General features: G+C 65.6%; 6 protein-coding genes across 6 annotated transcripts; 4 read left to right on the top strand and 2 right to left on the bottom strand.

The window, feature by feature from the left end:
* Positions 1 to 729: 729 nt before the first annotated feature.
* EMIHUDRAFT_368184 (hypothetical protein) lies at positions 730 to 1,305 on the bottom strand. The gene has a single exon (XM_005775690.1). It carries the CDS (start codon positions 1,214 to 1,216, stop codon positions 869 to 871), a length of 348 nt encoding a protein of 115 aa, XP_005775747.1. The 5' UTR covers positions 1,217 to 1,305; the 3' UTR covers positions 730 to 868.
* Positions 1,306 to 1,461: 156 nt separating this feature from the next.
* Positions 1,462 to 2,193, top strand: EMIHUDRAFT_239777 (hypothetical protein; the record flags this gene model as incomplete). Its single annotated transcript, XM_005775691.1, has 1 exon — positions 1,462 to 2,193. The coding sequence occupies one exon, from the start codon at positions 1,462 to 1,464 to the stop codon at positions 2,191 to 2,193; it is 732 nt and encodes a 243-aa protein (XP_005775748.1).
* Positions 2,194 to 3,195: 1,002 nt separating this feature from the next.
* Positions 3,196 to 3,906, top strand: EMIHUDRAFT_116501 (hypothetical protein; the record flags this gene model as incomplete). Its single annotated transcript, XM_005775692.1, has 1 exon — positions 3,196 to 3,906. The coding sequence occupies one exon, from the start codon at positions 3,196 to 3,198 to the stop codon at positions 3,904 to 3,906; it is 711 nt and encodes a 236-aa protein (XP_005775749.1).
* Positions 3,907 to 4,085: 179 nt separating this feature from the next.
* On the top strand, positions 4,086 to 5,218 carry EMIHUDRAFT_116502 (hypothetical protein; the record flags this gene model as incomplete). Its single annotated transcript, XM_005775693.1, has 2 exons — positions 4,086 to 4,538; positions 4,802 to 5,218. The coding sequence occupies 2 exons, from the start codon at positions 4,086 to 4,088 to the stop codon at positions 5,216 to 5,218; spliced, it is 870 nt and encodes a 289-aa protein (XP_005775750.1).
* A 336-nt stretch (positions 5,219 to 5,554) lies between these two features.
* EMIHUDRAFT_424551 (hypothetical protein) lies at positions 5,555 to 6,651 on the bottom strand. Its single transcript, XM_005775694.1, has one exon. It carries the CDS (start codon positions 6,625 to 6,627, stop codon positions 5,671 to 5,673), a length of 957 nt encoding a protein of 318 aa, XP_005775751.1. The 5' UTR covers positions 6,628 to 6,651; the 3' UTR covers positions 5,555 to 5,670.
* An 876-nt stretch (positions 6,652 to 7,527) lies between these two features.
* Positions 7,528 to 10,075, top strand: EMIHUDRAFT_458050 (hypothetical protein; the record flags this gene model as incomplete). The annotated part of the gene is made up of 8 exons (XM_005775695.1): positions 7,528 to 8,163; positions 8,413 to 8,496; positions 8,666 to 8,723; positions 9,124 to 9,230; positions 9,497 to 9,563; positions 9,643 to 9,682; positions 9,752 to 9,783; positions 9,853 to 10,075. The coding sequence occupies 8 exons, from the start codon at positions 7,528 to 7,530 to the stop codon at positions 9,906 to 9,908; spliced, it is 1,080 nt and encodes a 359-aa protein (XP_005775752.1). The 3' UTR covers positions 9,909 to 10,075.
* Between the last annotated feature and the right edge of the window lie 462 nt (positions 10,076 to 10,537).

A 10,537-nucleotide genomic window follows, 5' to 3' on the forward strand; every position in this document is an offset into this window, starting at 1 on the left:
GAATCACTTTGGGCCCCGCCCCCGCCCCCACCCCTCGGGGTGGGGGCACCCGCCCCTGTCGGGCGCCGCTTGCGGCGCCTGGCAGGGGCACCCCCTGGGTGGGGGCCGGCGATTCCCATGCCGGCTCTCCGCCACAACCCCCGCCGGGAGGGAATCCCTGCTCACAGAAAAGGGCTCCGAGCCCTGTCTCGCGCACGCCCCTGGCGGGCGCCGCGGACCAGTTCCGCGAGCGCTTGTCAGTGGGCGGTGTGCGGTTCTTGCCGTAGTTCCTCTTCGGTCGCCTAGCCCCGGCGCCGTCTGTCGGACGCCTGCGTGTCACGAGTGCGAGCCGCTCGCGGTTCGTACGCCCGCTTGCGGGTTCGAGTGGCGGGCCATCCCGCTTGCGGGATGGCTTAGCGGGTTCGAGCCGTCATACATTGGCTGCCGGGGTGTGCCGAGGGGGGGCTGGGTGGGCGGTAAGCCGTCATTGCCCGGCGCTGCTTGCAGCGCTCTGGGTGGAAGTGGCGGCGCTCCAAGAGTGGCGCTCTCGGGAAGAGGTTCCTCCTTTCCGCTCCCCCCCCCGCAAGGCGCGAGACACACGAAACCGAAGACCAAAATCCTGGGGCCAGTTTTGCTGCGTGCGTGTGACTCTCTCGCAGCCCCTGTGTGACCCCCGTCAGCGTCACCTGTCTCCTGTGTGGGTGGGTCCGTGTGTCGTCGACGTCCCACATCTCCCGAAGGATTCATAATATTGTTACGTGAGAGTTATAAAAGGAGCACGACGCCCAGCTAGTCTACAGCGCTTTCACATGCAGGTGTGTATGCCAGGACGAGGAGCGGAGAGAGGAGTAAGTAAGCCTGTCCGGCGCCTCGAGCCACACGGCCTCCTTCAGCTTCCGTCCCACTGCTTGAGCCCAAGCTCTGCCGGGCTGCGATTCCGGTTGGCCTCCACGACCTTCCGCCCCGAGGCATCGCGCGCAAGGCCGCCGTTCTGCTTCCGATTCTTCTGCACCGTGTCATTGGCGTCAAAATCCTTGGACGCGATGCCGCGCACGCCCTTGTCGCCCCTGATGTCCTCGTACTCCTTCTTGCGGTACTCGCTCATGTACTGCCCAGCATTCGCGCCGGCGCCTTCCACCTTGTTTGGCGCAACGGTGGCTTTGGATCTCGCAATTGCGCTCAGCGGCACCGCCGCAAGCGCTGCCGCGCTGCCGCGCAGAAGATGCGCCCTCGGCATGGAGACTGCGTCCGCCGAGTGCGAGCAGGCAGCCAGGACGACCAGACAGCGCAGCATGGGCTAGGAGGCTGCCCACGAGTCTGTTTCACCTCACTGCGTCCCCTCTCCTTCGCCTCCGTTCGCGGAGCGCGAAAAGAATTGGACTCGGGCGTGCCCATCCGGTTTGTTTCGATTTTTCTTTTCGGGCACGGGAGCGCTCACACCGAGCGTACGACAGCAGACAGGCTTGGCACCGAGTCAGAGCCATGCGGCTCCCAGCGTGGCTCCAAGGCCTCTCCCAGCCAGGCGGATACGCCGCCGTCGCCGCGGCGGCGTGGCTCCTGGCCAAGTACACGCCGCCGCTCTCCGCGATTGTGCGGGCGCTCAAACGGCCCGCAATCCTACACAAGCGGCAGAGCGGATCCATCCCGACGCCGGGCGGCGAGCTGGACTCGCTGGTCGACGCTGATTTCACGCCGCCGCTGCCGGAGCCGGTCGTCCAGGTCCTCACGCGCTGCTGCCTCTGCTTCCTTGCGACGTCCTCTGGCGACTCGCCGCACCTGTCGCTGATGCGCTTCTCCTTCTCGCGCTCGCTAGCGGCTCAGAGGCCGGGCGCTGAGGTGCTCATCGTGTCGACTCGTCGCAGCACGAAGAAATACGCGACCCTCTGCGCCAACCGGAACGTCGCCCTTCTCGTGCACGATTTTGCGGGCGAGAACGAGAGCGACCTGCTCAACTACACGGCCCTCGAGGGGCGGCCTCGCCACTCGATCACCCTCTCCGGCGTCGTGCGCGAGGAGCGCGGGGAGATGGCGGAGCGGTACCGCGCCATACACCTCGAGAAGAACCAAGCCTATGCGCAGTTCATCGTCGGCGACGACATCGCCATCCTCACCGTCGAGATCGAGACCGCCCGCGTGTGTGATGTCAACGATCGAGTCAGCCACTTCGAGCGCCAGCAGCGCGGAAGCGCGGTGTGGGTCCAGACCGATTTGTGAATGTGCACTCATCGTGAAGACCATTCTGTTGTATCACCACGTCCACGACCACGCGCCCCACGTGCCACGAGCACACCGACCACCGCGCACCGGCACCCGCTGCACCTCCCACGCAGTGAAACCACCCCGGGGCCAACCGTCTTCGGTTTCGTCGCCAAGAGTGTACTCTTGGGCCCCGAACCCGAATAAAAAAACGTGTACCCCCTTGGAGTGATCTTGAGTGTTGCTCAGTGTTCAAACTTTACCGGTATGGGAGTTTTTGGCTGCTAACGTCAAACCCAAGGCCTGCACTAATCAAAAAGTGGTACGGGATACCAGTTGCCTCACGGAAATCAAAGCGAGTCGGAGTGCCTTCTTGGTGGCAAAATCGGCAAAATCGGCAAAATACCGGGTATTTTGCGGGTATACCTGGAAAAACCCGGGTATACCCGGGTAATACCCGCACTTTTGCATGGTTTCGCCCCCGGGACCACGACAGCCGCTACAACTAATGAAAACCCCGCATACACCACTTTCGCATACCACTATACCATACCACTCCAAAACTAATCAAAATATCGCCAAATACCGGTCTCATACCGGTAAAGTTTGAACAGTGGTGTTGCTATGGAGCGTCCGGTTCAACACGCGCTTGCGCGCTCGCGTCTGCTGCGCACCCAGCACGCACTTGGAGCACTTGGAGTGCAGTCATTAACCTCACATCCAGGGCCAGGGAGCTTAGAAGCGCACCCAGCGAGCCGGATGATCGGCATCGGGCTACGGGCTAGAGAGCCCTAAGTAAACACGGGTCCCCGAGGGTTGGCTCTGCGCTCCGAAAAGAAAGAAAGAAAGAAAACAGACAACCCAAGGGAGGGATGGCTCTGCGCTCCGGGTTTCCCCTAAAAGAAAGAAAGAAAGAAAACAGACAACCCAAGGGAGGGATGGGAGGGTTCCCAGGGACCTGCTTTTTTCTTGTGAGGCTGGCGCGCAGCGTTGCACGCTGCACCATATCGGTATACACATATGCGGCGCCTCGCTCTCGCCCTGGCGGCCCTACCTCACGCCGCAGCCTTCGCGCTTTCGTCGCCAGCAGTGCTGAAGTCGCCGCTCGATGGCCGCCTCTCGCGCGCAAGGCCGCTCTTTGTGCAGGAGCAGGGCTATGCGCAGGATCTGCCGACCGGGTGGAGCGCTGCTTACGCCGAGGACGGAGCGCTCTACTACGTCAACGAGCAGACGGGCGAGTCTCAGTGGGAGGCGCCGCTACCTCAGAGCTACGGCGTGGCCCTGTGGCGGCTCGTTCCCTTCGCCGGGGTGTACGATGAGTACGCGCTCGGCGCCGGCGAGCAGCAGGTGCTCGGCCGCTTCGACATGATGGCGCAGTCGCCGTACGTGTCTCGGCGACAGTGCGTCGTTCAGGTCTCCGCCGACGGAGTCGCCACCATGACCACGACCGGGAAGCCCGCCACAGTCTGTCGCCGGTGGGGCTCCGAGTGGTACTGGTTTCGGCGCGACACCGGGCGGCGGTACCGGACGCCGCTCACGCAGACCGAGCCGCACATCCTGGTCGACGGCGAGCAGATCAGCCTGGACTGCCACAACCCAGAGGCGGCCATCTACACGGTCGCCTGCTGCCAGGAGGCGGGCGGCGCAGGCGCAGGCGGCGGCGGCGGGGTGGAGTACAGCGACGACGGGTGCTGGATGTGGAACGGGGTGGAGTGGGTGCCCACGGCGTAAGAAAGAAAGAAAAGAAAGAAAACACATAAACCCCAAACGAGGGATGGGGGAGGACGACAGGGTCCACACCGCTGCACGAGCAGGATTTTGGAAGGACGATCAGGGGCTCTCCTGCTCCGGACAAGGGACACGACAGGCTCGCAGCGCGGTGCACGGTGGACTCCCTGGCCACTCGGAGCATGCTCGCTCAGCAAAGCCTCCGCCGGGCCGCGATCTCCGCGCTGTGGTGCCACGCTCGCGCGCTCGCCACCACGATCGCCGGTCCCTGCTCGTACGAGGTCGTGGTGAAGAAGTCCCGCTTCGTCGCGAGCGCGGCTCCGGTCAGCTCGGCCGAAGAGGCCCTCGCTTGGGTGCGGCGTGAGTCGGACGAGTCTGCGCGGCACAATTGCTTCGCCTACACGCTGTCGGACGGCTACAGCCGATCCAACAACGACGGTGAACCTGGAGGCACGGCAGGGCCGCCCATCGCCGCAGCCATCGCGGGCGCTGGCGTGGTCGATGTGGCAGTGCTGGTGAGACGCTACAGACTGGACGGCGGCGCGAAGCTCGGGACCGGTGGCCTGGTCCGGGCGTACGGCGGCGCGGCGCAGGGCGTGCTCGAGGCGGCGGCGCGGACGCCTCTTGTTCGGCTCGTGCGCGTAGAAGCGAAATACGCAACCTTGCATTTCCCAACTGGCGCTCGAGGACACGCGTTCAGCTGCATTCGACAGCATTCAGCTGCGTCCCCGCCCCGATGTTGGCGTACTCACACCGTAGGCTCGTCCCCCTGACGGTCGAGTTCGAGGCGACCGACACTGGGGCGGTGTATCGCGAGGCGGGCGGCTTCGAGGCGGGGCCGGTGTCGCCGGGAGACGGCGCGAGGACGAGGGCGACCTTCCGAGTCCCCGCAGAGCAGGCGGAGGAGGTGGCGCGCAGCATAGAAGGAGCGACGCACGGGCGCGCGACGGCGCGGTGGGCCGGCTTCGACGGCGGCGGCGAGGATTGCCGTGGCGGCGGCGGCGGCGGCGGCGGACCGACACCAATGGCGGCTGTTGCTGCGGCTGCGGCTGCGCCTGCAGCTGCTCTCGAGCAGGCCGCGCCTCCCGAGTTGGGTCGCGTGGATGGACTGCGTGAACTGGTGGACGGTTTGCCGAGGGAGGCGCAGGCGGCGGCGCTGCGGTGGTGCGACGCGCACGAGGCGGGTGCAGTCTCGCTCGTCGTGCTGGCGGAGCTCGACCAGGCGCTGGTCGGCTCGCTCCCCGAGGAGGCGGCGCAGGCGGTTGGAGAGCGGTTGTCCGTCCTGCGGCGGCAGCTCCTCGGTCCCACCTCTTGAGCCAGAATAAATATGTATGTATCTAAGGAGAGGATTCAACTTTGGTGGGGGAGCCGCTTTGGCCGCGTGGACCGTGCAAATCGTGGAGTTGCGAGTCACGCTCGGGCGGACGGCAGCATCGGATGCCAATTACCGTGTTCAATCCCCCCTCCGGGTGATGCCAGGGGCCCAGGGCAGCCAGGGCAAGCCTGGGCACCGCAAGGCTGAGCTGATGCGAGTGGGCCTAGACACTTCTTCTCGCGCTCGTTTTTTTTTACAACCACACAGAAACTTCGTCGAATCATTTTTCTTTCTCGAGCAAGCGGCGTAAAGGCCAAGTAGTCCCGAATCTCCGTGGTTGTTTCTTTCATTTAGCCAAAAACGCAAGACAGAACATACGACTTTGGCCCCCGACACGTCGTAACTTTTTTCTTTGCGGTGCTCTGCACACTCTGCCGCGTCCGGGTCTCCGATCAGCGGCCGCGCGGCTTGCCGGCCGCCTCCCACGCGACCAACCACTCGATCACATGCTCGTGCCTCTCGCGGCCGGCGTCGGAGTACGCGTTGTTGCCGGCCAGGTTCAGCTCCGCAGGGTCGGCACCGTTCTTGACCAGCGCCATCACGGTGTGCAGCTGCCCGAAGGACGCCGCCCAGCCGGCCGGCTGCGCGCAGAACCAGAGCGGGTTCCGCGCGTTCGGGTCGCAGGGCGTGCAGGGGATGTGCTTGCACGGCAGCGAGGTGAGGCAGTCGACGAGCGGCGCGCAGCCCCACATCGCGCAGCAGCTCGTCGGGCAGATCGCGAAGCAGGGCAGGCAGAGCACGGAGCAGCAGGGAAGAGCGGGCGCCTGGTCGGGGCGCGGCCCGCCGTTGGCGTGCGCGCTCTTGTCAAAGAGGCGGGAGGCGTCGATCGCAGTCGTGCCGCGCGCGTGCCGCTGGTACTCGTTGAGGAAGGTCGCCACGTGAAAGTGCCGCTCGCGGTACGCGTCGGTGAGCGGCCTGAAGCCCGACATGTTTGGCGGCCGGAGCGGATCTGCGCCGCACTGGATGAGGGCGATGACGGCAGATAGGTGCCCGAGCGACGCCGCCCAGCCAAGGGGTTCGCTGTCGAACCACGCATGCATCTTGGCGTTCGGGTCGTGGCCTGCCGCACAGAGCTGCCTGATGGTTTCCGCCTCGCCGCGCATCGCGGCGCGATGCAGCGGCCATGCCATCGCCCAGCCCATGCCATCGAACCAGCCGTAGGCCTTGAACTGATCGGGCCGAGGGCCGCCCGAGACCGGGTAGGAGCTGACCCAGCGCATCAGCTCGCTCTCCTCCACCGAACGCGCCATCACGTGGGTGGGTGGTGCCGTGTCGATTGGCACGGCCATGGCGACGGGCATCCCTTGGTCGGGCACGACGCCCGTGGCGACGGGCAAGCCTTTGTTCATGGCAGCCGGAAGGGGGAAACGCGCCTGGCGCCGCGTTTCCCCACTTCACAGGTCATCGTTCACGACACTGGGCACGGGACTGGCGCGCACTGGCACTAACACAGGTACACTAAGAAAGAAGAATTTTAGAAAGAAGACATGTCAAAAAGAAATTTTATTTTTCGAGCGGGGCGGTGTGCGCGCTGTGCCTCTGTGTTCGTGCGTCGCCCATCTCTCCTGGAGATGCCTGCTCTATTTATTTATAAAGGTGGGGACTCTGTCGGTCTGTCCTTCTCCCATCCCTACTTTATTGGGTTTTTAGTCACTTTCTTTAGTTGGCCCGGGTTGGCACTGCCACTGGCACTAACACAGAATTCCCGCCACTGTCTCAGTCAGCTCTCTCGCAGAGGCGAAAGCACTGGGCACGGGACTTGCGAACACTGGCACGGACACAGGTACACCACGGGAGCTGCAAACTAAGCGACTCCTACGCGGGGCCTCAAAAGTACCGAGTTTGCAATGAGAAGTGACCCGAGCCGCAGTTCTCTTGCTCCAAGTGCTGGGCGGGGGCGCGCTGGGCAGAGGCTCGACACGGTCATCGGCTCGTGTCGAGGTCGGAGAAGGGGAAGGGGGATTTCAGGAATAAATAAATAAATAAATAAAACGGGCACGCCAAACGAGGGGTGGGAGAACGCCCTGGAAAAAGAAAGAAAGAAAACAGACAACCCAAGGGAGGGATGGGAAAGAAAGAAAGAAAGAAAACGGACAACCCAAGGGAGGGATGGGAGGACGGCACGCCGCCACCACACAGGGATTTTTTTAAGGAGGGATGGGAGCGGCGAGCTCAACTGGGTAATTCTTTTTCGCTGCCTCTGCCGGCTCTCCACTGCCGGGCGCGTCTCGGGCTCTTTCCGCCCGGCGATGACGACTTCATCCCGCCCGCAGCGCCTCGCTAGCCTTGGGCTTGGCAACATGAACCGGCGAGAGGTGCCTGTCGGGCAGTACTGGCAGGTGCAGGTGCCCGCTTGGCGCGGCATCGTAACATCGTCCGACGCTGCTGCTGCAGACCCGTCGTCAGCGGCGCAAATGACGGCAAACGCCGACCCGGTGCCGCAGTCGTCGATTGAGGAGGAGTTGGCGAGGCGGACGGCCCGCAAACTCACCGCCCTCGCGTTTGAGGAGGACTGCGCCCACGCGCACCGGATGGCAGCCGCTGTCGACCCCGCCTTGGACAACGGGGAGAGCCTGCGCCTCACCTCGTCGGGCTCGTACCTGTCTCGCTGGGGCGCTCGTCCGCCGCCGCCCGGCCCCGACGACGCGCTCGGCTTCGCGGCGGTGCTTCGAGCGGCGAGGGCCGAGGCGAAGGCGCTGGAGAGTGCGCCTCCAAAGCCAAAGCCGCAGCAAAAGCAAAAGGCGGCGCGGGCGCCGCGTGCGAGGCTGAGGGACATGGGGGCGGTGCCGGGCGAGAACTTTACGGAGGGGCTGCGCCTGCTCGCCGAGTACCTCGACGAGTGCGGCGGCGACGGCAGCAGCCTCATCGCCGACTGGCAGTGCCGGGTCGAGGCGCGCGCACTCTGTTCTCATACCACTAGAGGACGCGGAGAGGGGGGCGGCCCGGGACGGCGGATGGAACCAACCCTGGTCTGACCGCCTCTCGCGTCGCAATCTCGCCTGACTCTGATACCCACAGCCACTCACGCAATCTGTCGCGCTCCGCCGGCCGGCGCCGCTGAGCCGCTGCGCCTTGGCTGCGCGCCTCGGCCTGCACCTTGGTTGCACACCTCAGCGAGTGACGCCCGTTCTCAGGTGCGGAAGGAGGGGAACACTGCGGGGACGAGCGACATGTACTACTACTCCGACAAGGGCCAGCGCCTCCGCTCAAGGGCCGAGGTAGCGGCTCGCCCTTTCCCCTTCCGGCCCGACACCTCTCTCCCGGAGACACGCCCGCGACACGCCCACGACACGCCCACGACACGCCCGCGACACGCCCACGACACGCCCGCGACACGCCCGCGACATGTCCACGACACGCCCTTCTTTAGGTGGCTCGGTTCTTCAGGCTGGAGCCGATCAAGAGGAGCGGCAAGAGGCCAAAGCTGAGCGGAGGAGCGGCCCCGGTGGCGGCGGCGGCGGCAAGGCCCTACGACCCATCCGCCATCGCCTCCTCAGAGCCCGCACCGCCGCCCGCCTCCGTCGCCGCCGCGCCGCCCGCCGCGCCGCCCGCCGCGCCGCCCGCCGCGCCGCCCGCCGCGCCGCCCGCCGAGCCGCCCGCTGAGCCGCCGGGCGCTGGCGAGGGATGCGTCTCGCTCAAGCTGCAGGGTGCTGCGGGGCGGGGTGAGGTGGCGGCGGCGCAGGGGGCAGCGGAGCTGACGGCGGCGCAGGGGGCAGCGGCGGGTGCGGTGGCGGGTGCGGTCGCGGTCGTGGCCGTGGCCGTGAGCAACGGATTTGGCGGCGGCGGCGGCGGCGGCGGCGGCGGCGGCAGGAGCGGGAGCGGGAGTGCAACCACCACTCACCGAGCTTCCACGCCGCTGGGAGTCAGCCAAGCCGACGCTGCCGCCGACGCGGGGATGGGCGGTGGTGCGGCTAGCGGTGCGGCTTGGGAGGCGGCTGAGGCGGCGCCATCGGTGGCCGCTGCTGCGCGGCCGCAGAAGAGGGCGCGAGAGAAGCGGAGATTCGCCGAGACGTAGCCGAGTGGCTCTACACGCTGGCGAGTGGCATGCGCTCGCACTGAATAGACACAGATGTAGATGCACACTACCGACGTGAGGAATGGATGACTGAGTGAAGAGGTGTCGCTCCCGCAACGCCACGGCGCTAGCGGCTCGATGGCACACAAGGGCCCGTCTCTTGGCTCTCTCGCTCGCGGAACCTTCTCGGAACCCTCCTGCAGGCGCGCACGATCAAGCCGCCTCGCGGCAAGCCGCCGCGCGCAGAGGGGTGCCGCGTGGCGTGGGACGGTGTGTAGACGGGCGGGCGAGGCAGCAGCGAGCGGCTCCCTCTTGCCCCCCCCACCCGTCCGGCGAGGAGCTGCCGTAGGCGCCATTGGCTGCTACCGGACGGCGGAGGAGCCTCCGAGGCGCCGCGCGCGACGCCTCCTCGCCGAGCCCTCCGGGAGACTGTGAGGCCCGAGAGCTGCCACGCGTAGGTACTGGCACGGCGCGGCGAAGCTTGGCAAAGGCGAGGCGGCGGTGAGGTCCACCGCACCCCACGCCGCACAAAGAGACGTCCCTCTCTGTTCTTCCGTAGGCGGCTGGAAGGCGAGCGTGCCGTGGTGTGCTGCCTGGAGCTTGCCCGAGGCGTGACGCTGGACTGACTCCCCGCGGCTCGCGCGGGGAGACGGGAGTTCTTGTTCGTTCCCTCCGTTGCTTTCGTTATCTCAGGGTGGCGCGCGCGAGACATGACTCATGAGAAGGAGTCTGTCCGAGACACGATCGATTCGTTTTTCATTAGCATTCCACGTAATAAACTTTAGAAGTTACGCATGTGCGCCCTCCCCTCACCTGGGCGCAAGCGCCTCACGTCACACGTGTCGTGTCCCTTATACTCTCGCACAACAACCCACTCACAAGTGCAGGCTTATTACCGAATGGATGACGTGCGATTGGACGCGCCGTAAACTGTCGAGATGCAGACCACCCCTTGGTTGCATAGAGTGTCGACACCGAACACGCATCCTGACCAGACTGGGTTCCAGTAAACGCAGCCCTCCTGACCAGACAGGGTGCCGTCTCGTCAAGCCAGCAGCCCGCGGGCCGTGGGCCCCAGCCAGGAAGGGCCTGCATCCTACAATTGGTCGTGGCTGGGGCCCACGGGCAGCGCTGACCGTACGTGGTAGCGTCCCAGTCGCCGAAGGCACGACATTCGTCTTCCGTCGCCATATGACGAGTGCCAGGAGGGCAGTCGATCGCAGAGTTCGCGGCGACATATGTAC

This window comes from Emiliania huxleyi (assembly GCF_000372725.1).
Source record: "Emiliania huxleyi CCMP1516 unplaced genomic scaffold EMIHUscaffold_296, whole genome shotgun sequence".
NCBI classification, from domain to species: Eukaryota; Haptophyta; order Isochrysidales; family Noelaerhabdaceae; genus Emiliania; species Emiliania huxleyi.